At 47.6% G+C, this 26614-nt stretch overlaps 1 protein-coding gene across 1 annotated transcript in view; it reads right to left on the bottom strand.

Moving 5' to 3' along the window:
- Positions 1 to 1293: 1293 nt before the first annotated feature.
- The window catches only part of KSR2 (kinase suppressor of ras 2), a 305100-nt gene continuing 279779 nt past the window's right edge, over positions 1294 to 26614 (bottom strand). Inside the window, 5 exon segments of the mRNA XM_058656700.1 lie at positions 1294 to 1431; positions 2464 to 2593; positions 6552 to 6683; positions 11705 to 11838; positions 12773 to 12869. Coding sequence (XP_058512683.1) covers positions 1294 to 1431; positions 2464 to 2593; positions 6552 to 6683; positions 11705 to 11838; positions 12773 to 12869 — 631 coding nt within the window.

Below are 26614 nucleotides of genomic sequence, written 5' to 3' on the forward strand. Positions count from 1 at the left end.
GACATCAGTTCTTTGACCAGGCTTCTAGAACACAGCTCACTCTCGCTCCTGGTAGACAGCAGTTGCCAGGGGATGTTGAGCACCTGCCATGCGGGAAGCTTCATGCCAGGTTCCCTAGGGCAGGAGCTCACTCACCTCATAGAACCCCTGCTTAAGAGGTCCCTTGGCCCTTGTGTTCCAGAACGTGAACCTGCTGCTCAGGGGCCAAGTCACGAGCCCAAGGTCATAGAGCTATTAAGCCAGTGGAGTAGGCATTTCAATTCACTCATGTCTATTTGAACCTGAAATCTTGGCACTTTTCAATTGTCTGGGGGAAGGATTAGCCCCTGGGGACAGAAGAGATTCCATCCTCTCCTCCCTCCTCTCTTCAGCAAGCTTAAGGGGTGGGGCAAGGAGTGACAGAGTGTCTGCTGGGATCTTGGGAACCTTCATAGGGACCCATGGGAAGACTCAGACAACCATCATGGTATTGCTGTACACACAGGTGGGGAGTTGGTAGAGTGTGAATTTGCACATTTGTATCTGTGTATAGGTACGTACACACAGTGGTAGGCATGGCAGTGCAAGTGTGTGTACAGGTATCTGCAAGTGTCATCAATGTGCTTGTGTGTATGTGTGTGTGGCCTTCGGTGTCTGGATAGGTTTTCATAGGATGTTCCTGTGAATTAATAGTTTTGAGTTTACGTCGAAGCATACCTGGTGTGAACGTGAAGAGAGCCAGGCTTTTAGGTACCGTCTCAGCAGCTTCTCCTGTGTTCCGCAGTGTGTGTTTACCTGACTGTGTGAGTGTGAACCATCAGCAGGGCAGCGGGGAGCAGGAATGCTCCTCTGTTAGAAGCTTCAGGGATGGGATGCCAGCAATGGGGTTTGGATGAGATGTCACATTCGTGATCTCAGGTAGGGCTACTGCTCCATCCAGGTACAAGGGGATGGAGTGGGGCCTGGAGTCTCCATGTGAGAAATGCCAAGACTCTTTCCTGCTCTGATCTTCCTGTAACAAGTGCAGGCCAGGTCTTACAGAGAGAGAACCCCCAAAGATGTGAGTGAGAGAGCTTGGCAGATTCAGGGCACCCTGCTTCATGGCATTCACCCTCACTGGGGCATCAACCTTCATCAAGCAAGATGGGAATGAGGTGGCTGTGGGAGGCACAGGACCCAAACATAGAACAGACTTCCCTGAACAGAAACCTGATAGTAGTGATGGGGAGTAGGTCCATGGAAGAAGTTGGGGGGAGGAGCAACAGTCAGTGAGGGCAGGGCAGAGGGGTACAGGGAGAAGCCAGAGAAAGGAACCTACTCTGCAGACTTCCAGAAGTGCCCGGGGTGAGACAGGCGGCGGTTCCGCTTCGGCAGCTTCTCCAGCATGTCCATGAGCTTGGTGAAGCTGGGTCTCTCTTCCTGTTCAAAGGCCCAGCAGAAGAGAAGGATGTCCTAAAGAAAAACAATCGTGGTGACTGATAGAAACCGTGACTTCTTCACTGTGCCTGGGCAGGTTCAGTGTATGAGTCCATTTGTCTGCCCATCTTCCCCACGTCCATTCTTCACACACACATTCACATTGCATGCATCCATCCAAATCGACCATCATTCATTTGCATCCATTATATCTACCCATCACCCATGCACCCACCCATATATCCATCTACCCACCCCTTATGCATGCATCCTTGTATCCATTCACTCACCCGCCCATGTCAATATACTCAATCATCCTTTATCCATCTTGTACATATCCTCATATCTGTCCACCCACCCATCCATCATCTCTGGAGGACAGAGCAAATGAAGTATTCTCTACGCTTAAATACATCAAGAGCAATAACATTCCTTAAGGAGCTTCCTGGTATTTTTCTCAAAAGAAAAGGATAAAACGGAATCCATATCCCTCCCTCATATGGCAAGGACTTTCCAAATCATGGAGAAGAAAATTTACTTTCAGTAATCCCATTTGATAAGGGAAATCTCCAGACAGACAACCCTACATAAACGTAGGCAAAATAAAAGGTTTCCAATCAAAAGACCATAATATATGGCTGCTGTGCTTTGGAGGAAAGACTGTTAACTGATTCGCAGGTTTCTCTGTTTCATTGTATCTTTTTCTGAGTTGGGTGATGCTTTAAAATTAGTATGTGTTTGCAAATTAAACTGCACAAAGCACTAATAACCCTTATCAACAAACAAACAAACAAACAAACAAAAAACCAGAAAAAGTGGGCTTCAGTTGCTCACCTGATTCAGCGACCCACTGTTAAGAAAAAGCCTGGGTAAGGCTCACTCTGCCTCTAGTGGTAGGCATCTGAAATTGCAGGCACAGGGCAGTGGATTTTACCTTCTAAGCTTCCAATCACAAACTCACAGAGCTCTGTGCACACTCTAAGGATTTCCCTTGGGAAAACATGTGTGATCTAAACATGCAGGAAAAAGAAGTCCCAGTGTTGTGTCTGGTCGTGCTCTGGGACTTACCGAGATTTCTTTTCCCATGCCGATTTGGCTGAGGTTGGGCTTCATGCCTGTACCCATTTGCCAGATTATTGCCTCTGCTGGTTGAGTCTTGAAAGGCCACTCCCTGGCGTGGAGCTCATACCAGATTGTACTGTTGGCAGACATCGAAAGGGCGAAAGGACGTTGGTGTGATACAATGTCATTGATGACTCTCTAACCTCTCACCAGCACGCAGCTCCTCAGCCAACCTCCTGGGTCAGCCATTCCTCTCCTGCTTTATCCCCAGTGGGGTTGGCATTTTGCCACTGGGATACTACTAAAGCTTTCTCAACATCTTAGAAGTAATGCTTTAAAATGCATCTCCCTGATTGTGTCTGTGGCAGCAGGGAGCAGGGTCTCTAGTCTGTTAGAAACAGTTGTGGATGAATTGGGTTCCTGCCGCTGAGACATTATCTACCAGGAGGTTCCCCACCAGAACCAACGCTGCTGCCTTCCCTTGAATGTCAAGGACTATGAGCTGAACATATCACCTTTCTAGATGAAGCTGTCCAGCCTCAGCTATCTCCTTACAGCAATGAAAACCAGACTAATACAAAACTCAATCCTCTGGGGCAGGGAGGGGTGAGGATGCTTAGGGGTGGGGTGTCATGGGAAGGGTGAACCCTCTTCTTGTCCAGGGCCACTTGGATGCTTATAGCACCATCCATGCGTCGTACATGGTTGTCAACTTAAAACACTGCCCTGCCATCGATGCTTTGAGTTTCAAGTCCTGCTGTCAGTTGCCTCAGCAAGGCCAGAGCAAACAACCTGGTGGACCTTTGTTTGTTTTTTGGTTTTTTTTTTACACTTTTGACAAAAGTGTCATTTATTTCAAAGTACAATGTTGTAGATTTTAAGCAATACACACGAATGTTACACTCCTCACATACAGTCAGCACAGAAAGCACACATGGGCTGAACCAAACATTGTCACCTTCACTCACTGTTCTCATGTTGACTGACAAGGACTCTTAGCTTGGGTCTGGCCCTGGTCTGGGTGTTATAGGCACTTGGGAAGTGAGCCAGTAGATCGGAGCTCTTCCTTTCTGCCTATTACAGAAATGGCAATGTTCTAGAAAATCTAACTCCAGGGCTGGAGTTAGGGTGTTTTAGGTTTGGATCTTGCCTCTGGCAGTCACTACAAGACATGTCATTGACTCCTTGCAAGCCTTGATTTTCTCACCTGTCAACTGGGGACAACACAATCCCTGCCTGTAAAGACTCTATAAGACAGCTCCACGCTGAGCTTGGTGGACTTTGAAAAGTTCGTTTTTGTTCCACATCAGTACTAAGCATGAGGTTCCCAAGCAACAAGATGCACCTAATTGGCAGGAAACCAAGAGCGCCAGGTCCTTCCGAACTCAGCAGCAGCAGAAATAAAAGCTTCATTAAAACTTCCTTTCAAACCCAACTTCCAAGACAAACTCACTTGAAAAAAGCTGCTAAAGATGAAAACTACAGCAGAAAACCAATTACTTTGGCACATTTTGTTAATTGCATTTTTTTTTTTTTTGCTAAATTTACACTAAAACACACCAACTTCATCATGGCAATTTGGTTTAAGATAATATCTAATGAGTTAAAAGATCTGGCCCAGAGCTAATCCAGGCTGAGTGACAGCCTGTAAAGGGTTTCAAATGACAGACCGAGAATTCAGAGCTTCCAGAATGTGCCCTCTCCAGGATGTGTGGCGAGGAGGCTGTGTTGGGGAGCGGGGGACTACTTTCTCATGGGAGACAGTTTCTCTCATATGTACACACATCTGTAGGCTGCAGCTTCTCCAGCAGCATCCCCCAGCCCCTGCTACCACTCCACGGAGAAGGGAGGACCAGGGTCAGTCTGGCTGCCTGGGCCATGGGAGCAAAGACACCCTCCTGGCCTCCCATGATACCATGCCCTGCCACGTACAGCTGTGTGCTAGACATTTCTTCCGCATGTCCAAGGACAGCCCATTCTCTCATGTGGTCACAGTTTCTATTGGCCGACAAGTTAAACGTCTCTTTTTAAAAGTCTTAAGTGTACAGGTGCACCTGCCTTCTGCCTGGCTAAGGTAGCTTATGCTCACTCAATATGAGCTTCACCTTTTTGCCCTCAGAGCATGCCCCGGTCCTGCCTCTCCTCCAGGGCCTTGACCTTGGGGAAGGATACCACTCTCTAGTTGCCTGCTGAAGACTGGAATCTGGGTGCCACTCACCACCCAACACCCACTCCCAGCCCTATGTGCCTGTACCCATGCTTAGCCTTGACCTCCATGGCTGCTGACACGATGGAGCTGCCAGCCTCTTCCCGCAGCTCAGACTCTCAGTATGCCCTTCTCTGTTCTGTTTCTACAGAGCAGCCAATGTGGTCTGATGGATCCGAAGCCCAAATGATGATTGCAGTGCTCCATGCTTCTTAATAACAATCAATGGCTCCCTAGTGCCCCAAGGATGACATGAAAAACCCCTTAACTCTGCCACTAGTTCCCTACACAAATGATTCTGCATCCCTCTCCAGGCTCTCACATCTCAGCCCCAGCCTCATTCTTTCCCTGACTCTTTGTCTATCAACTTCTCCTACCCTCACTCTGCTACCGGTCCCTCCCCAGGGAATAAATGACCCCCTTTTGCTTTTGTGCTTTCCCAAACACCGCTTCTATGTGGAATACCTCTGATGCTGCTGAAGGACCTGGAGCTCTCGGTTTTCTGTCAATTAGAGGCGGGGTTGTATCCAACCTGTAACCCACGATCCTGACCTGCTTCCTCCCGGAAGTGCTCCCTGTCCTCCCAGCTCAGATTGGATTCCTCTTTTACTCCCAGTGTCCTGTGTGTGTGTCCCCAACATGGCATCAACTGTACTTGGCCAAACCTGATTGCCTCCTTGTCTCACACTAGACAAGGCAGAGGAGGGACCTGGGATCTGCACATCTCTGAATGCTCCTTCCTGTAATGTTACATGCAAGTCAGATGCAGCGACTTGCATGTAAGAGGGGCCATGTGGCAGGAGTGTGCAACACACTTCACTGACCATAATCCTCCCCCCTGAATGCTGTCACCACAACTAAATAATAAATGTTGAAGATGATGGATACTCTACTGCTTCATTACCCAATATATACATGGATCAAAATACCATAAGCATGTCTAATTATGTGTCCTCAAAGAGTCAAATGCAACTTAAGAAAATACCATAGCAGACAGGGTGAGATGAGATCACGGACTAGAATGAGGCTTCTAAGCTGCAACACTGTAGGTCACTCAGTGGCCCCATGTTCTAAAGGACCAGGGTCTCTTGCCAACAGCCCTATGAGTGGTCCTCTTGGAAGGGGCTTGACTGTAACCTCCCATAAGCCTCCAGGTCAACTCATGATAACGCATCTAAGGGGGCTGGTGTCATAGCACAGTGGGTTAAAGCTGCCTCCTGACACCAGCACCCCATATGAGTGTCAGGTTCTGTTCAGCTGCTCAGCTTCTGATCCAGCTCCCTGTTAATGTGCCTGGAAAAGCAGTGGAAGATGATGGCAGGAGTGCTTGGGCACCTACCACCCACATGGGAGATGTGGATGGAGTTCCAGGCTCCCAGCTTTGGCCTGGTCCAGTCCTGGTTGTTGAGGTCATTTGAATCAGCAGATGGAAGATGTTTGTCTCTCCCTCTGCCACTCTGCCCCACACAAATAAAAATAAATCTTAAAAGGAGAAATTCTCAACTAAGTCCTTCCCAAATTCTAGACCCCAGAAATCTGGTGCAAAAACTCTGTTTTAAGTTGTGAAGTTTTAGGGGTATCTGTTACACAATGGAAGATACTAACACAAGCCCAAATCTTATACTTCCAGTATTGGACAGTGTTGGCCTACAGTAGGCATCCATCTATCAGCTCTCAGATGACTGAGTGAATGAATGAATGAACGAGGCAACTGTCATGGCCTCACAGGTGAGCATGCAGGTGTTAGAGTTCTTCCTGCCACTCCACCTGACTTAGACCCCCCCCCCCAGTCGCAAACAGATGGCCCCACAAACAGGTGCACTGGTGCTTCCAGGATCACTGAAGGCAGGCTGGAAGTTGGCTTGTGCCCAGGACAAAGCCTACTCACCCAAGTGCAAAGACGTCCGAGTGCTTGGAGAAGGGGAGCTTGTCTTCCTCAGTGTCCGGGGACAGCTGGCGGATGATCTCCGGTGCCAGGTGGCACAGCCAGCCGTTCTGGATGCGCAGTTTGTCCTCCCGCCTACAGAAGCAAAGTACAGGGTGAGCTCCATTCTCCAGCCAGGAGAGCACCAGGCCCCAATCATGGACTTCAAGTTCCAGATCCATGTTTTCCCGATACCTCTACTGGGCACAGCCTGACTTTGAACTTGAGGTTGAAACTCAAAGGGAGGTGCAAGGAGGCTGGTATGGAAAGAGACATCAGCACTGAAACCATTTCTTGGTCCTATTCTCTCTGAGGTAGCCAGCCCTCTGCCCACTCATATTCAATAAATGCCACAGATGCTGTCTTTGTGGTAGTGCCATCATGGAAAGGTGCTGTGAATAGCTCATTCCTCTTCCTTCCAAGTTAAAGTTAATGTGGCACATTGTGGCTCAATAGATTAATTCTCCCCCTTCAGGTACTGGCATCTCATATGGGCACCGCTTCGTGTCCCAGTTGCTGTACCTCTGATCTAGCTTTCTGTTTATGGCCCGGGAGAGAAGTGGAGGATGGTATAAGACCTTGAGACCCAGCAGTCAGGTGGGAGAGACTCATAAGAAGCTCCTGGCTCTTGGCTTCAGATTGGCTTTCCTCTGGCCATTGTGGCCATTTGGAGAACCAGCCAGTGGATGGAAGATTTCTCTGTCTCTGTCTCTCCTCTCTGTAAATTTTAAGTTTGCCTTTTCAATAAAAATTAATAAATCTTCTTTTAAGAAAAAAAAAAGCTAACTTGGCACAGGCATATGCAGTGAGGGGCTACCAAAGTAGATAACATGGTTCTAGATGACTCCTTACTAACAATTAACTCCTCTCATCTCCTGAAGGCTCTCCCTACATGTGAAAGTGACCTCTATTTGGGGCTGTACGCGCTTGGTTGGGAACCCAAAAAAGGGGTTGTGGGAGAAGCAGCGAGATGGAGTCATTGCCACAGTCACGACTCTGTGTTGTCTTTGGAGGGCGGCTCTGTCCAGGAGCACTCTCTGGGACACTGGTCACCCATCCACCTTCTGCGTTCCCCTGCCAGGAGCTGCCCGGAATGCATGTGACAGGGAGAAACACAGTCAAGGGCACACTGCCAAATGCATCATCGGTCAGGGTTTCTCAGCCGTGGCACCACTGGTGATGTTCCAGACTGTATTAGTCTGTGGTGGAAGCTGCTTTGTGCATGGTAGGGGGCTGCACAATATCCCCGTAATCTATTTCCTAGAGGCGAACAGTGCCACTTGCCACGTGTGACAACCAAGAATGTCTCCAGACATGGACGGAAGTCCCCTGGGGGGAAACAGCCACTGTTGAGAATCACTGTTCCGATTAGGCACAGTAAGGAAACGGCCTGAATGTTGGCATGTCGATGGTGGTAATGCAGTTTGCACCTGTGTTCCTGTCCGGGGGCAGAACACAGCCTCTGCTGGAAAACGCAGCCCAAACCTCCTGGAAAAATTGCTGACTTGTAAGAGCTGAATGTGTTCTTGCTTCTAGAACCAAAGACATTTGCAGAAGATGAACAATCTGTCTACTGCTTATCAACTGTGGGGCTGTACGCAAAATCAAAGAATTCATTTTCACACCTGCAAGTTGAGGTTGTTACTTTGTGCTTCGCAAGGCTGGTGCAAGGATTAAAATGACACAGTGCATGTCACAGGGCAGTGTCAGTTGCCAGGGTCACACGATCTTTGGACATCATTATTACACTATCCACTGCTTTTCCTTCTTTCCTCCATCCATCCATCCAACCACCTAACAACTACCTGTTCATCCGTCCATTTGTGTCTGTCCACTCAGTTGGCCTATCTATCTACCTACTTACCAGGAAAACTCAGAGATGGACTTGAGACTGGAGCTCCAAGGAAAAGGGGCCCTGGCCTGGGTCAGCCAGCATACTACTGGCAGATCAGGTTTTTGGGGTAGGAGGTAGGTGGGGAGGATGCAGCTGCTACAAGGTAACTCTCTCATCTTTTCTAAAACATCCCCACCATCTCTTCTTGACTCAACAGGTCATCACTGGGCCAGCTCAGGGAGAGGAGCTGGGGCTGGCCACACACAATCATCAGCTGTGGAAGGTGTGCGCACATCCCTGGGAGGGGGCTGAGAGCCAGGCCTGGCACAGAGACCCCAGGGCATCCTGTCCCTATGGCAATAGGCCTACCCGTGACAACCCAAATCATTTTCATTACCATTATTGTTATGATTAATAACAGGCTGTGGGTGGCTGGCACCACAGCAGTGGCATGTTAAATGACACCTTTTCTTGATGAAGCAGAACAGCTGTGCTCCAAGTTCTGTGTGATGCACAGAACATTCTCTCTCTCTCTCTCTCTCTCTCTCTCTCTCTCTCTCTCTCTCTCTCTCTCTCTCTCTCTCTCTCATGATGCCACCCCCCATCCCTGACAAAGGCTGGTTAGGTCTCCCTGGACAGGGCACAGGCAACACCCCAAGCTCTGTGTGAGTGAAGGACAGAAAGGCAGGTCACTCTTGCTAGATTGTCCATCGCAGCAAATCTTCAGTGACCCACACAGGAGGGGTACTGTCCCTGTTTCACAGACAAGAAAACAGAGGCTCAGAATCATCCGAGGCCCCTGCCAAAGGCTGTAGAGGTGACATGTGACAGAGCTAAGACATACGTCAGTGTCTAGAACCCCAGAGGGAGTGGGTGTTCCGCCTTGGGATGAAGACCCTTGTGCCCCACGCTGCAGCACCTGCATTTGAGTCTGCACTCGGGCTACTGATTCCAGCTCCCCACTGACGTGCACCCTGCAAGGCAGCAGGTGATGGATGGCTCAAGTATTCATGTCCCTGCCACCCACAGTGGAGACCTGCACTGAGTCCCCAGCTTCCAGCTTTGGCTCAGCCTGGCTCAGCAGTTTCAGACTTTGGGGGAGTGAATCGGCTGAAGGCAGCTCTCTCTGTCTTCCTGCCTCTCAAAGTAATGGATGAATGAACAATTACATATGTAATAGATAAAGATGATATGCATCAGAATTCTACAGAAATTTCTGGAGAAGTAGCACCATTAGGCACAGGCACTGTGGCATAGTGAGTTGAGCCACAGCCTGCTGTGCCAATGACATCTCATATGGGCATGGATTGGTGTTCAGGCTGTTCTACTTCCTATGAAGCTCCACGTGAAAGTGTCTGGGAAAGCAGTAGAGGATGGCTCAAGTGTTTGGGCATCTGCATCCATGTGGGAGATGCAGAAGGAAAGCCTGGCTCTGGAAGGGCCCCATTTCTGCCATTGTGGCCATTTCCAGATGGAAGATCTCTCTCTCTCTCTCTCTCTCTCTCTGTAACTCTACTTCCAAACAAATCAATAAATCTTAAAAACATATATCATGAAATAGCATCCTTAGAGAATGAAGCTCTAAACTAAGCCTTCTCCATCCCTTCAAAATAGTCCTAGCGAGGGGGGGACCATTGCTGCCATCCCCATACCCATTTTACAGCTGAGGAAACTGAGGACCAGAAAGTTAGCTGCATGTTAAATACAGGCAAGCTGCTATTGTCTTATCTCACAGTGGACTGGACTGGATCCCCTCAAAATTCACAGACTGACAACACCAAGCCCACTATGACCTCATTTGGTACGACACACTTCTATGTATGCTTTCTTTAACTTTTACCTTTATTTTATTATTATTATTTTTTATTTACTTGAGAAGCAAAATAAGTAAAAGATACAGGGAGCTGCCATCCACTGGTTCACTCCCAAAATGCCTGTGATGGCTATGGATGGGCCAGGCCAGAGCCAGAAGCTAGGAACACTATACTAAGGCAGATCCATGTTAGCAGGAAACTAGACTCAGCAGAGCTGGAACCTGGCCCCAGGCACTGTGATCTGGGATACGAGTGTCTCCAATGACGTGTTAGCCACTATGCCAATGGCCACTCCTCCAAGTATCTGTGAACTTACACATTTATTGCTCTTCTTTTCTTATTTGATGCACTTCACACAGCAACAGAGACTGCCTGGATGCTTTCCAGGGGGAGTAAAATCCTTTTTAAAAAAGTGGGACAATTCTGCTTGCTACAACATCTCATGGGAAAAAGCACATCGAGTTTTGCTGAACGTCAGGCATCTCCCTCGGATTCAAGGTATGACAGGGCATGAACTGAAGCCACCTTGGGGAGCCTGCACTGGGCCGCAAAGCAGCTGGGAGCTCCCCATGTGGGTGCAGCTGCGGTCGAATAAGAGAAGATCTGGACAGAGAAATTATTCATCTTAAGATGCATGGTTAGAATAAACATGTGAGGGTTTCAAGCGTGTATGTGTGTGTGTGTGTGTGTGAGAGAGAGAGAGAGAGAGAAAGAGAGAGAGAATTCCAAATTCGCCAGGATATTCTTTTTGTTAAACTGTTTGTTAAGCTGTTAAACTGGGGCCCAAACTGTTTTCCATATGGCCAGCTCAACATGGTTTGCTCCAACAAGCTGATGGTTCCGGGATGGTTAACGGTTCTCTGGGGTGATACTGGGGAGTTGTACACAAGGCAATACCAATCACAGGTCAACTGTACCTCCTCTTTGTCAGGCATTTGCTGCATCTAAGGCCATGGGTGGAAACTCAACTGAGCTCACACAGGCCCTCCGAGGCAAGCATCCTCCTATTCAACATTTTTCTTGCAGACAAGGAAACAAAAAGTTCAGAGGCACCATGCAATTTGACCAAAGTCACAGTTAATTAAGCAGCAGAGCAGTGTCGGGCCCCAGGTAGTCTGACTTAAAGTCTCTTGCTCTTAATCATACTCCTGCTGTACTAAAATTCATTAATTCCTAAGAAAACTTTGAGCTTGGGCTCATGGGTGAGCTCAACATCTGGGTGAGTGTTTGGCAGAGGAATAAAGCTCTTCACTCAAATTCAAGGGCACATCACGCTTTAGAAGATTTGGGGATGCTCCATACCCAATTCTATGGACTTAGTGGTGCCATTTCCAAGACAGGTGAGCCAGGTACTGGCCCCATGGGAAGAAGAGCCATAACCTTGGCCTCTTTCTTTGGCATAGAACTTCCCAGCCCATGAGCACCATCTATCAAAAACCCTTCTGGGGACCTCCACCACCTCTTCTTACCTGCCAGCCTGCAGCACCCCGGAAATGCTGAAGAGCCCAAAGTCAGTGATGACAACTTTGCCATTGTCGTAGAAAACATTCTTTGATTTGAGGTCCTTGTGAAGGATTCCCTTGGCGTGAAGATAGCCCATACCCTGCAAAAAGCAAGAGAGCAGGGAGTCGCCAGTGGACATCTATGTGTTTGCTATCATGCTGGCATGAGCATGCATTTCTCATCTGGCTGACACACCTCCCCAGTGTGACCACGTTCAGGGTGTTAAGCATGAGAGAGGAGAGGTGAGGGCAACATGGCAAGTAGCAAAGGGTGGGGCTCTCTCGTAAGCCACAGATCCACACCCCACTTGCGCGTATCCCTGCCAAGCAATTCCCATTTAGTGAGGGAATGGCTCCTCTGCAGGAGACTTGCTCCTTCTATTGGTCTCATGCCATTGCAGAACGCACCGAGTGCCCCAGGATGTGTCACACAACCCAGTAATCAACAACACAGAAAAGGGTCTATTGGAGGTCTAGCTCAAGGCTGAACACCTCGAGTTTTCATCCTCTTTGTGAGCTCATTCGTCTTTCATTCCTTCTGACAGCTCAGTACTAACAGTTCCAACGGTAAAGAAAAGCTCGATTACACCCGACCTACAAGGCACCTGTCAGAAAAACACTGGATGTTCTTGCTTGTTTTAATCCAAGACAACATCCAGCAGTTTGATGGTTCCTTAGCAACTGTGAGAAAGATGGCTCATACTCATGGGAATTTAGGCACTTAAGCGATAAGGACAATTGAGCTGCCTACAGATGGGCATCATCATGCTTTGCTCCTGGCTAAGTACCATGGTGATAAGGCATGGAAGCCAAACACTGGCAGACCATTCCTAGCGGTCAACGCAAAGTTCTTATGTACACACGGTTTGGTATTTTCCAGATCAAGTCTAATTTCTTTGGAGGCCAACCTGGTATCTAAAGCCCAATTGACTCTCCGGAGACTCAATACAGCTTGGAGGGGTTGCTCCAGGTGGAGGTCGGGGTGGGGTGGGAGTTGAGTCTGAGAATAAAAAGATGGTTGAGTGCCTACTGTACCTTCACAATTTCTTGGGCAATCTGTCTGGTTTTGTTGACATCCAAGACGATCTTGGCATCCCTCACCACAGAATAGAGTGTCCTTCCCTTACAGAGGCTGAAAAACAGAAGGGCGAGGTCAGCTGTGACCGTTGTTAAGAAAACTCATGGTAGTTAGGAGAATAACTACCACAAATAATCACTAAGAAAATGCAATGTCAAGCCTGAGAGATCCTGGATCTGGGGCTGGATCTGAGGTGAAGATCTGGGATAAAGTTTCTAATAAACTTTTCTGCAACATCACCAACTTCCTGGCAGACCAGGATGCTCACAGCACCTAGCCCAGACTTGTCTTGGTGTGCCTTATCCAGGCTCTCCCGAAGCTCCAGGGGAGCAAGGTAGCAACCTTCAGGTTCTCAATGCCTCTTGGGCAGCACTCTGTCAGCCTTGGCTCCAGCTGCTCCCACTCACCTGGGGGAGCTGCTGGTTTGTGGGTAAGCTATGCAATGGCTGATGTTTACCAAGTATCGTTGGCAAATGATGCATTCAGGCCATTAGATAGGGGTGTACAGACATCAACAGAATGACCCCAAGCACAGACGCTGATCAAGATGGAGGGTTTTTCAAAACTATTTTCGGCCTCATTGACTTCGTTTTGAGGACCAGTGGTTTGAGATGAATGATGGCATTCTGCAGCAGAAGCAATGTGGTCTCACTGAGTCACCTGTGCTCTCGTCAGTTCTGTTTCTCCTTCAGGTGCTCAGTTCCTGGCACACAGAGAATGGATGCTCAATAAGCAGACAAGAGTGAGTGAGTGAATGAACGATGAACTACCCAATGTTGGCAGAAACATCAATGTTGGCATCTACAACAAAATTACAACTTGATTTTTTTTTCCCTTTTAATCCATGGCTCCATTGCTGAAGTATTGTAGGAACTGTATTCATCCATTCCGTATGTATGGAGCCCTTGTTGGGTACTAGACTTTTCTAAGATCGTAGTTCCTGAGGTTCAAATAGGAACTCTACTGGTATGCAGGATCTCAGCACTGGCCCCTTGCTGTGTAGTTTTGGGTGAGTGACTTAACCTCTCTGGGCTCTAGTTTGATCATCTATCATGGGAGACTGATACTTTGTGGTTTAGCATGAGATGAAAGTTCAGTACATGCTTTGAACTCAGCGAGGAGGACAGCACAGAAGTTAACAACACAGGGGCATAAAGTCAGACTGTGGGGCAGGATCCTGCTCCCTCAGGGAGTGGCTGTGTGATTCTCAGCAGGTGAGTTAACCCCTCTGAGTTTCAGTGTTGTCTGTAAATTGGTGCTGACTGTCTCTGACCTTGGATTGTTAGGAGAAGCATATGGAGTCTGGCCTGGAAGAGTGTAGGTATAGTTCTGCCCTTGTCCAACACACACAAAATCCTCATAAAAATGCTTGCTGTTGTCAGAGGTAAAAGAGATGACTATAATGGCGAACATAATACAAATATTTATTAGAGTATATATGATATATTTGTACACACATATCCACTATCTCACAATTTGCCCATCCTTCATCCATGCATCCATTCCCCCATTCATCCATCCTTCCATCTCATTCCCCATCCATCCATCACCCCTTCCCATACTCCTTTCCTTCCCTTTCATCTATCCATCCCATCTTTCCATCCATTCACCTTTCCCTTTCTCCCTCCTCTTCCCTCCCAGTCAATTCCATCCTTCTACCTACCCAGCCTACCTTCCTGCCTTTCATCCAACCCATCCTTCTTTCCCCCTTCCATCTACCAACCCACCTCCACCTATCCATCCATTCATCCATCCATCCATCCCATCCCATCCCACCCTCTGCCCAGCCCGCCTGCTTTCCATTCATCTTTCCACCCACTCACCCATCCATCCTTTCTATTTATCCAACACATCCATTGTATGCAGGCATCTACACAACCAAGGCACTATCTTTCAACCATCTGAGATTTTGGATTATGATTTGTTTCTTCACCTGCATAAGGTGAGATTCTTAGGATATCTGACTCACAGGGAATCTGAATCACCTGCCCAAGGTTACCTTGTAAGTGAACAGGAGGCAGCCATGATGACTCAAGGTTGCCCCCCAGCCCTATTGCTGCCCAAGGCAGTGTGTCTGCTGTGACTGTTGGAGGAGAGGAGGAACCAGGGGGCGCTGAACAGCCAATTAAGCCATATTGACATTTACATATTCGAGATGGCAGAAACCGTGGGTGGATTCTCTCCCCTGGATACTTGTTCCTGAGCAGCCACCTCCACTCATTACAGGACAGAGCCTAGAAAATACCAGTCCCAATGCAGGCGGCGGAAAAAAAAATATCCGAAGGGCCTCCAAGACATCCTGAGCCTCCTGCACACAGTAGCCATGTGGAAGCCGCACATTCCGTGTTTCTCTCTCTCTCCTCTATTTACTTTTATACAGCAGACACTAAAGTCCTTGCTCTTCTTTTTACCCCATGACCTTGGACTGACCTAAGTTGACTAGTAGGACTAGAAACGATTGCAACCACAGTTTGCTATGTCCATTCAAATGAAATACACAAGCAATTGACAGCTAGCCAGTCCTTCTGTCCTGAGTATACACCCACCAGGTGTCCATCCTCATATTTTACCCCCAAACATGCCAGAATATACTGGAATATTAACAGTAACTATTTGGAAGAGCCCCAGCCAGGAACCAAGAAGTATTTGAGTATTTGTTTCCTTTCCAAATCCATGTTTTGAAAACTGCACCCTAAGGTAAAATGGTATGAGGTTTAAAATGAAGTGGGGACTTTGGTAAGTAATCTAGTTTTGAGGGTAACCTTAGAAAAGGGGCTAGCCTACCCTCTATTATGTGAGGACTCAGTGAAAAGGTGGGAATTTGTAACCAAAAAGCAGGCCTGCACCAGAACCTGGCTGTGCTTGGACTCCATCTTAGAATTTCAGCCTCCACAACTGTGCAAAACACATATTGGGGGGGGCTAGCGCGGTGGCAGAGAAACCCTCCCCTGTGGTGTCAGCATCAACACGGGTGCTGGTTTGAGTCTTTGCTGCTCCAATTCCCTCTGGCTCCCTGCTAAGGGCCCTGTGAGGGCCCAAGTCACGCATTGTGGTGTGGTGAGTAAGGTCATCATCTGTGACACTGGCATCTGATATGGGCTCTGGCACCAATCCTGGCCGTTTCACTTCTGATCTAGCTCTCTGCTAATGCTCCTGGGGAAGCACCAAAAGATGGTCCAAGTACCTGGGCCCCTGTGTCCACCAGGGAGACCCAGACGAGGCTCCTGATTTTGGCTTTGACCTGGCTCAGCCCTGGATGTTGCTGCTGGCTGGGAAGTGGACAGCAGGTGCAAAATCTCTGACTTTCAAATAAAATAAATGCATCTCTTTCTTTCAAAGATGTATTTATTTTTATTAGAAAGACAGATTTACAGACAAAAGGAGAGACAAAGATCTTCCATTTTCTGATTCTCTCCCCAAATGACCACAACTGCTGGAGCTGAGCTGAGGCTGGGAGTCAAGAGATTCTTCCTGGTTTCTCACATGGGCACATAGTACAAAACACATCGTCCATCCTCTGCTGCTTTCCTAGGCCATAAGCAAGGAGCTGGATGGGAAGTGCAGTAGCTGGGACATGAACTGGTGCCTATGTGGGATGTTGGCCCTTGAAAGCAGAGGAGTAGCCAGTTAAGCCATGGTGTGGGCTCAACTAAGTAAATCCTTTTAAAAAATCATATATTGCAACAAAATGTATTTCATTGGAAATCATCGTGTTCAGTGAAACAAGCCACTCTTTAAAAGACAAATATATGCTTTCTCTGATTTGTAACAGCTTATATAGAATGAAATGGTCACTTGGGGATAGGATTGTCATTTTTAGCCCATGTTTATACTCCAGTGGAATGTGGTCTTCCTACTTCTTTCTTGTTGAATATTATAGTTAGTGGTGAATTAAGCCTGTGAATATAGAGTGGATGAAAATTATGCCTTTGCCAAAACCAATGAAGAAAGGAGAGGCAGGGAAGGGCATGGAGGGGGAGTAGGGGAGTGGAGGGAAGTGTGGTTCATGGAACTGTACCTAGGGAATACACAAAATCTCTTTAGATTCACAAAAAAATTAACAACAAAAGCTATTTCCAGTAAGCTAGCCTTAAAGGCACACATCAGAGGCAACGAGCCGTTACCACCCAGGAACCTCATCTCTGAGGCCTTCTGTCCACTCAGTGGCCTGGACTGCAGGCTGGGATTCCTACAGCCACCACTCCCTTTCCTTCCTCCAAGCTGACAGTTACCAGGCCCAGGGCCTGAGCGGAGGAAGCAGGTGAGGCATGAAGAGGAAGAAGAAACATTGGAGCTGGCCCTCACTCTGTCCCACCATGCGGTGCTCTAGTTGAATGGGATGCAGCAGGAGGACCCTCAGCAGAGGCCGAGCAGGTGCCGATGTCTTGCTGCTGGCCTTCCCAGATGCCAGAACCAAAGCCAAGTAACTGCTGGTGCTTTCTAAAGGAGCTTTATTGTGGTGCAGCAACTGAAGATCAGCTAAGATACCTCCTCTCACAGCGGGTACAATCCCAACCCTACACCATAGCCAATCAAGCAACACCAACTTCTGGGGGATGACTGTGTCTTTGTTTTCTTTGTTTCTGTCCCTGAGCTTGCCTTTGGGAGGTGCTCTAGGAGGCTCTACTGAGGGTCACACATGGTCCATCTGGACTAAGGAGTGTTGGGTTTGCTGGCACACTTGGACACTTGCCTACCCTATATCCCACCACAGAGCCTTTTGGGCCACAGGCCTCACTTTGCTGTAGTGCCTTACACTTGCTGACTTCCTGTATTGACATCACCCACCTAGATCCCAACCCTGTAGGCGTTTAAACCCGAGGCCAGCAGTGCTGACAAACTTGAATGGGCATTAGAAGAGCTTGTTAAAACAAATGCCCCTCTCCTTAGTTTCTCATCCAAGGGGTCTGTGGTGTGCTCCAAGGGGTCCAAGAATTTGCATTTCCAGTAAGTACTTGGTCAGTACTAATGCTGCTGCTGCTGCTGCTGCTGCTGCTGCTGCTGCTGGGAGTTTGGAGACTCAAGCATGAGAAGCACAGCTCAAGGCCACTTTCACTTCCCAGAGGCTCACAAATCCCCAGCTAGGCTCAGCATCATCAGCTAGGTTCAGTTCACCAGCTAGGCTCAGCATCACCAGCTAAGCTCAGCATCTCCTTCATGAGTGCTGGCACGGGCCCGGCCCTGTCTCAGGTGTTAGAGAGAGAGAAAGAGAGAGATACAGTTGCCTAGACAAACAGACCTTGGTCCTGAACCCCACTGGGATGACTGTGTACTGGAGAGGGTGGAAATAAGCAAGCAAGCATGCCAGCACATGGGAGCTCAGGGAAGCATAGAGACATATAGATGTATGGGACACAGAGGGGTGGAGCTAGGGGCTCCAAAGGGCATCTCCCCACAGCTGCTCTCCTTTAGAGAAAAGCACAGCTGGCCAGAGACTTGTCCTTGGCTCAGTTCAAGTTCATCTCCTGCAGTAGCAGGCTTCCAAGTCAGCTACAGTGTGGGGAGGACTACTTAGTGTCAAGGCAAGCTTTACCTATGGTCTTTTTTTAAAATTTATTTTTTATTTGGAAAGGCAAATCAGATTTATGGATAAAAGAGATACTGACAGAGAAGATCTTCTATCCACTGATTCACTCCCCAAATGGCTGCAATGGCTGGAGCTGAGCCGATTTGGAGACAAGAACCAAGAGCTTCTTTCAGGTCTCCCACACAGGGTCCCAAGGCTTTGGGCCATCCTCTACTGCTTTCTTAGGCCATAAGCAAAGAATTGGATGGGAAGTGGGGCACCCAGAACATGAACTTGTGCCCATATCTTAACTGGTGATACAGACCATGAACTGGGCCCAGCACCATGGTATAGTGGGCTAATCCTCCAACTGCAGCACCATCATCCCATATGGGTGATGGCTTGTGTCCTGGCTGCTCCACTTCCAAACCACCTCCCTGCCTGTGGCCTGGGAAAGCAGATGAGCATGGTCCAAGCCCTTGGGCCTCTGTACCCATGCAGGAGAACTGGAGGAAGCCTCTTGGCTCCTGGCTTCAGTTTGGCTCAGCCTTGACTGTTATGGCTGTTTGGGGAATAACTCAGCAGATGGAAGATCCTCCCGTCTCTCCTTCTCTCTATGTAAAAAAATCTGCCTTTCAAAAAAAAAAAAAGGATCATGAATCACAACCACATCCAATCAGCAAAGATGTTTACAACCTCCTGCCTGCCTGCACAAAGTACCACAGTAGACAAAAGCCTGGACAAGATCACTGCCTGACACTTCCAGGGCTGGACACCACAACACTAGGAATTCTTGCTGCTGCTTCACCCAAACCACATTTATTTTTCCAGCCGAATAGTAAACTGAATTATCATTTTTAAAAATGTACACACATATCACCTCATTTATATGCATTAAAAATCCACAGAGAGGCCTGATCCCAGAGTGTTAGCAGAACTATTGCCAGCCTCTGGGATTAGCAAGTGCAAACCTTATTTTTCCCCTTGGCCTGCTTATCTCTCTTTTCTAATTTTTCTCCCACAAACACATGTCACTTTTGTCAATTGAGAAAAAAAGGAAGAAATGATGGGTAAAAAGCACCTCTGAGTCGGAGAGCGTGAAACCCCCTTGCATATTTATCTTGTAGACAGTTTGGGAACTTCTAAGGGAAGGACCAAGAAGCTCCAGACCTGAGGCAAACCTGCACTTCTCGGAGCTCAGCCTGCCTGGGGCACTCTCGGGCTGCCCCTCTTGGAGGGTGGGAAGTGATCCTTCTGACATGTGCACAGGGCTGAGCAGGAACTGGGGCATGGCAAAGGCTGGTGCTTAGCAGAAAGCTTGCCAGCACTTTGACCCTGGGGAAGTTTAATGCCTAAGAAGAAAGAACTTGAGGTATGAAGTGTGCAAACTCAGTGTGTAACCAGGAAGAGGAGAAGGGGCAGGAACGGCGAGTGAAGGGCTCAAATCCCCAAATGATTACGTCCTTTTTACCCAAGAGCTCCTTGGGGAGTTCAGGAAGGTGGAGGAGCGGAAGCTGAGCATCCTGGGAAGAGCACCTTTGAAGGGTAGCCAGCCAGGGTGGGGCTGGCAGTGCGAAGGGGGGGAGGGGCGCAGCCAACTGCAAACCTAATGGGTCAGGTCTGGTCTTTGAAGAGAACTGATGGATGAGGAGGGTGGAGGTGCAGTGGAGAAATAGGAGAAGGAGCAGGGGGATATAAGTCCCCCAGGGAACACTGGGAATGTGCCCTCACACGGAGCCTGCCCAGCCAGCCATGGTATAAGAGAACACACATAGAAGAGGGAGCATACATGGCAATGAACACAAGTTAGGATGCAGATGAGGATTAGCAGTCACCAGGTCCCTGTTCCTGAAGGAGATGGGTGACCCAGTGTACAAAAAGCACAGCCTGGCTGGAACACAGACCCATCCAACGTCACACATCCTGTGTTCACAGCCGCCTCCTAAGAACACACATCATGTGGGGGACCTTCCTATGACTACTCTGTAAAGGATTTCATGTGAAATGATCTCATTTTGTGGTATTGGCAACTTTATCCCCATAAACAGGTGTTCTTCCTGTCTATCCACGGGGAACTGATTCAGGGAGGGGAGGTCATTCACCTCTTAGCCATGCAGCTAAGAACTAGGAGGCCTCGCTGGTGTCCTATCCTGTCTGTTTGATGCCAGTGTCCTCTTTTTACTCACTGAGCTGCCTGCCTCCTTTGGAAGTGGAAGGGATCACAGCTCAACGTCAAGGAAACCAACTTCTCCCAAGCTCCCAGGATGAGCCTTCTGTGCATCTTACCCAACATCCTTCTCCCCGGGAGCCCCAGGTTAGAGTTGGAGGCACTTACCACCCTTCCATGTTTCCTATGAGGAATTCAAGGCCCAGGAGGATGTACGAGCTCTCCTAGCTGGGATGGAAGAACAGGAGCTGGCTGTAGGCTGTCCAGAACAATTATCCACACTGCTACAGGCCCGGAGCACAGGCCAGGAGATATGCAGTAGTACAGATGTTGCTTCTCTGGCCGGGCTTCGAACACAGAATTTACCCTGTGGGCCAAATTTAGCCTAGGGTCTGATTTGTACTGTCCATGAGCTAAGGATGATTTTAACTCCTACAGCAATTCCACGAAATATTTTGTGACACATGAAAGTTATAGGAAATGCAAATTTCAGTGTTAGTAATTAAGTCAGACCAGCACAGAGCCACACACCTTGTTTGCAAATTGTCCATGGTAGCTTTTGTGCTGAGTAAGGGATGGTGAGAGAACTGACAAGCTGGAAATATCTACTGCCTGGCCCTTTACAGAATATGTTAACTTCTACACTTATAAAAGGGAGGGGGAATAACAGAAGATCGGGGTTACCTGAAGTAGCAGGATTTTGATCAGGCTGAACCATTCTCCTCTTTTGGCAACTGGAGATGGGCAAGGCTAAGAGGATTTTCCACTCATTTACCTACTTGTTCATCCTTTTTTTTTTTTCATCCAACCACACATACTTGCATGCATGTGTCAAGCTAACACTTCCAGATCCCCTACTTTTTAGGTCCAATGCTAGGTCATGGAACACCGAGTCTGGTGGTGGGGTGGGGGTGGGAGGCGGGACGAGCAGATAGCATAAAACAAAATGCCAGTAAGTGTCGCAGGGGTAAAGGTAAAGCAGTATGGGACAGAGTTGGGCTGATGTGGAGAAGCAACAAGAATTGGGGCCAGAGCGAACAGAGGAGGATACGGGAACCTACCTGCAAACCTGTGTTACACAACAATGGGGACAGGCAAGGCCACCTGCTGCTGCCAGGGTCAGTAAGGATGTGGCCACCCTGGACACCCTGTTACTCAAGAGGCTAAGTGATGCCAGGTCGGTGTTGTACAGCTTACATGCCTTTCAGTGTTCTGCTTGCTTCTATTTCCTGTTACCTGCCCAAACTCTGATCTCACAGCCTAATAGAGACATTCCAGGCATTTGCTGGACATTCAATGAATCGATATTCATCCAAGTGAATCCAATCCCAAAGTGCTTCAGAATACTTCCTTACAGACCACTGGTTTGAATGGGGCCACCATGGGGGGAAGTGGCCTGACCACCACGGCAGGGGATCACTGTAACTGCATTGAAAGCCACAGGTGTAACAGGCATTTGTGCACAGGGCATGGATGTGTGCACCCTCATTCCTCTGGGTGCGAGGGTATGTCTGTGCCCATTGCTTCGAGCACATGTGGTCACATACATGCATGGTTGTATATGCATGCATGGGGCTTTGCATCGACCGTATGTCTGTTTACATAGGTGCATGTATACAGCTATGCCTATCTACATCTATTCTGTGACTGCAGTTCGGGAAAACAGTACAGGTGTTATGCCAGCTGCAGAACTCACCTCTTCCATCTTTGGGATAGCACTCTGAGCCTACATTTTCCCTGGGTCTTGCAATGCTCCCCAATCAAAACCTCCATTTTAATGGAGGGGGTAAGGAGATGCATTTGGCAAGGCAGCTGAAGTGCTAATTAGGGTATCTGCAGCCAAGACTGGAATGCCTGGGTTCAGGGAGCCAGCTCTCCACTTCTGATTCCAGCTTCCAGCTAATGCACACCTTGGGAGGCAGTAGGTAATGGCTCCAATATTTGGGCCCTGCTTTCCACAGGGGAGAGCAAGATGGAATTTTAGATTCTTGTTTCATCCTGGCCCAGGAATTTCAGGAATGAACTAGTGACCAGGATAATTTCCCCGTATTTTGATGGACAAAGAAGAACATTTGTTCTCCTTCCCTTGGGACTCTATCAATAGTCATTGAAGGAACCCATAGGATGGAAGGAGGCCAGGGTGGGTAATACCACTGGGGTGGACAGTGGGTGGGAAACGTGGCCTCATTTCACTAGAAAAGGAAAAAAGGGAATTGATAGGAGGAATCATTCCACTCAGGAGAAATGGTATCCACCTGTGGTCTGGGAGGACTAAACTGTGAAAACTCTACTCTGCTAGGAACAACACTGATAAGAGGGAAATTCTGAGATTTCCTGAACTGATTTACAAAGGCCAGAGAGAAAAAGGGGACCAGGAGAAGAGGGAGAGACAAGGCAAGGGAATGAGTTGATAGGCCCAAGCCAAAAAAGCCTGCTCCATATTGCCGAATGTATGACACTATGTTGAAAACAATTCATGGAGAATGGAATATATGGTTACTTTGGTACAAAAAGATTGTGAATCCATGCAATAGTATTTCTCACAATATGCATTTTTCATAATACAAAACTTTCCACAAACTTTTTGAAGACCTCTTTTATACCAAAACCTTGACTTGAAATCTCTGGGAGCTGACTCCCAGGAGTCACTGCCACCTGATATGGATACAGTTTCTGGTCTATCACTGCGGCCAATGCAGAACCAAAAGACTCCCCTTACTGACTGGCCTCCTAGCCTCTGTTATTTATCTGTAGTCATTATAAGTTCAATGTAAACAACATACACAGGCCTTTCCTTTCCTTCTTAGAAACATTTGTGTTGCAAAATGCCCTTGGCTCCTGAGCCCAGCAGGTATAGCTCCTGCTGCCACTCAGCCTAGCAGTTGGTAGTTTTGGAACTTGCCCAAGACTTGGCCCTGGTTTTTTTCTGTCTAGCATTTATATTGGCTCAATAAAATTTTTTATTTCAGAGAAACTTGTGTCTCAAGAGTTCTGGCTTAATACCAATATCCTCCTAGTCTTCCTCCACCTTGTTCCTTCTCAGATACATGGACAACAACATGGTGAGACCGTGCTGTAACAGGCTGTGGTCAATGAAAAGGGACACTTGTCACTTTCCGACTGGTGTGTTTTGAAGCCCGTCCACTGCCTGATCCTCCAGTTTCTCTCTTCCTGTGCAACTTAGACCAAGGTGGTGCTCAGTGATACACAGTGCTGCAGGAATGGACTAGGTTGGATCTCTGAGTAACAGCATGAAGAAGAGCTGCCCTGAAAGACTGCCTAACATACAGCAGACCTCTGTGAGTGAGAAACAAACACTCCAGGGAAACCACACAGATGTCTAGGGTTATTTTTGGTTGCAGTAACAAGCCTACCCTATCCTAACACAAAGCACATACACAAAAGTTGATAAAAGAAGCTTGCTTTGCACACAGAAATACTGTCTATCATGGGGGACTGGTGGATCCTCACATACGAAGTGAGTGGCGCCACAAGAAGACAACAGAAAGCGCAAGGGGCAAAAGCACAATCAACAAAAACAAGATCCAGGGATTAGGGTCAAGTTTCCACAATCAACATCACCAGGAGAGTCAAACCCTGGATGGGAGCTGGACATCCCCATTTGCAAATAACTGTTGTGGCGTAGTTTCAAAGAACCACAGGCAAATGGAAATCAGTACTCAGTGTGATTCAATTTCATGGTTTTGTTAATAGCTTTCTCTTGCTGCCCACAGATAGAAAGCAAGTCACCCCAGGGATGGGACCTTGCCTCGCAGTAATTTAAAAACTGAATAAATGTCCTGCGAGATTAAAAACATGGGACCAATGCCCCAAAAGGTTGTCATGTGACAATGCAGCATCTTCATGGGAAAGATGAAAACCCCATGTAATCCTATTACAACTATTTCCATCAGTTGCCAAGCCTCACCTTGGTAATCTGTTTCAATTGAAAGTCCTGTCATTCCCCCAAAATCCAATTTTGATGGTGCAGGAACAAAATGTAAGTTTGTGCCAATTTCTCTGAGATGAGCAAAAAACTGCCACTTGGGTTCATCTGGAGTTCTTTTCTGCCTTCAAGCACTGAAGTCCAAAGTACTGAAAAAATGTACAATGTCCTCCCTCCTGGGTCCCTTTAATTCCACAAGCACTTGAGCTTCCATCCACAAGGCTTAGAGGGGAAAAACCCAGGCACTGTGGTATGGAATCTGAGTATTCTAACTTGTGTCTTAACTGGTAAGCCAAGCACCTCTACCAAAACAGGAATCTTAATGAGCCAATGTCCAATTGCCTTAGAAGCCAAGGCCCATGAGTTTTTGGATGCTTCTGGGGGTTTGCAGCAGGGCCCAGGACTGGAGCTAGGATGTGCACAATGAGAGAGAGGACTAGTCAGACCATTCATGCCATGCAGCTCAAGCCCAGAGTCCTGAACTCATGTCAGTTTCTTTTCTACCCTTCTCCCCCTGCACCAGTGTGGAAGCTACCACATTATTCCAGGCACACTGCAGGGTGGATGGGTGTACTTGGTCCTGCTGTACAGTGAGGAAGTAGAAACTCAGGGTTTAAGCAGAACATGGTGGATACTGCCCCTTTGCTGGAGACTTGCTTCCAGGACCCTGTTTCTCATCAGATCATCTCAGCCTACTGCTCAGACCTAGTGGTGTTTTTGTTGCTTGAACCCATGAAACTCTAGGTAAACAACAAAATATCTTGGAGCCTGATCTGTGAAGCGTGACAAGGCATCATATTTACCTCTGCTCAGGGTGGCTGTGATTACATAAAGTGTGAACAGCCCACTCACTCATGCCACCTGGTACTCAGTAAGGCTCAAGAGCGCTGTGTTTTAATTACTATGATTCATCCTCAAGACTTGCTTTTGTGTCCATCATACACCCCCTCCACCCCAGCTGCTTCCACTGCTCCCACCCAAGTGAACTATTTATACTTCTCCAAATGGGACATCTTCTTTCTCCCACCTTCTTGTCTTTATCTATGGTCATCCTTTGGTATCCAGGAGATTGGTTCAGAACCCCTGAGGATATGAATCGTCTCTTACATGGAAGGCCATAGTATCTGCACAGAAACTACACAGATATCCTTCCATATACTTTAAATCATTTCTCAATTACTTACAATAGTATACAAAGTAAATACTATGTAAATGACATTATCATTTAAAGGAACAATGATAAGAAACACAAGTTGTACATGTTCAGTGTAAAGTTGCAACCCTTATATATTTTTTATCTTTGGTTGGTTGAATTCATAATCAGTCTCTTCCAAAATGCCTTATTCTTTAGGAAACAACCCATCCCACCTCTCAGTGAGCCCCTTCTTCTGAGTTCTGCCTCCACTCTTTGCATACCTCTGTGTCAACACTGCCTACCCAATATAATCCTTACTGAATTTGTGTCCATCTCCCTATGGCTGTGAGGCAGTTGAGAACAGACACACACTTATATTGCCACTTCAGTATCCACTGCCTCCTGGCTACACAGGATGCAAGGATGAATGGCTGGATAAGCGAAAGAATACATAAATTTACCAAGCCATTACTCCCATTTCTGATTGGAGACACGGATGGTGGATGTCTGCAACGGGGAAAAAACCTTCAAAGCCAATATTAGTATTGAGCCAAGCAACACATCTTCTCTATTAAAATTATGAGCTAAATGTCAAGGCTCTGAGATGCAATTTCATAAATTATTTCAAGCACATAGCTGGAAAAATTAGACAATGGATTTTATTGGTTCTCTTTGCCATATGTCAATGCTGTTTTTGGTAGCCTAAAGATGACATTTCTCTCCCCAGACAAAGCACTGTTTTCCCATTTCGCCAATATTGATCAAATTGTACGAGTTGTAAACTTGAGGCTGTTAGCCCCACCCTTATTTGAGGCATGCATCTGGGAGACTGTTTGCTTCAGAGATGCATAAAGACCATCCCCTCTGTCTCACAAGCAAGGCTATTCTCAAGCCTGCTATCACCTCCTAGGTTAGCTGTTCTGTCTATACACCTGGGATGGGAGAAGGGAGGTCCATCTGGGCATCCTTACAAGGAAGAAGCTGGATGGGCCAACAAGTCAACCTGGATTGCTGGTCTATCAGGATGGAAGCGTGAGAGAGCGAT

Source organism: Ochotona princeps, chromosome 29 (genome assembly GCF_030435755.1).
Source record: "Ochotona princeps isolate mOchPri1 chromosome 29, mOchPri1.hap1, whole genome shotgun sequence".
NCBI classification, from domain to species: Eukaryota; Metazoa; Chordata; class Mammalia; order Lagomorpha; family Ochotonidae; genus Ochotona; species Ochotona princeps.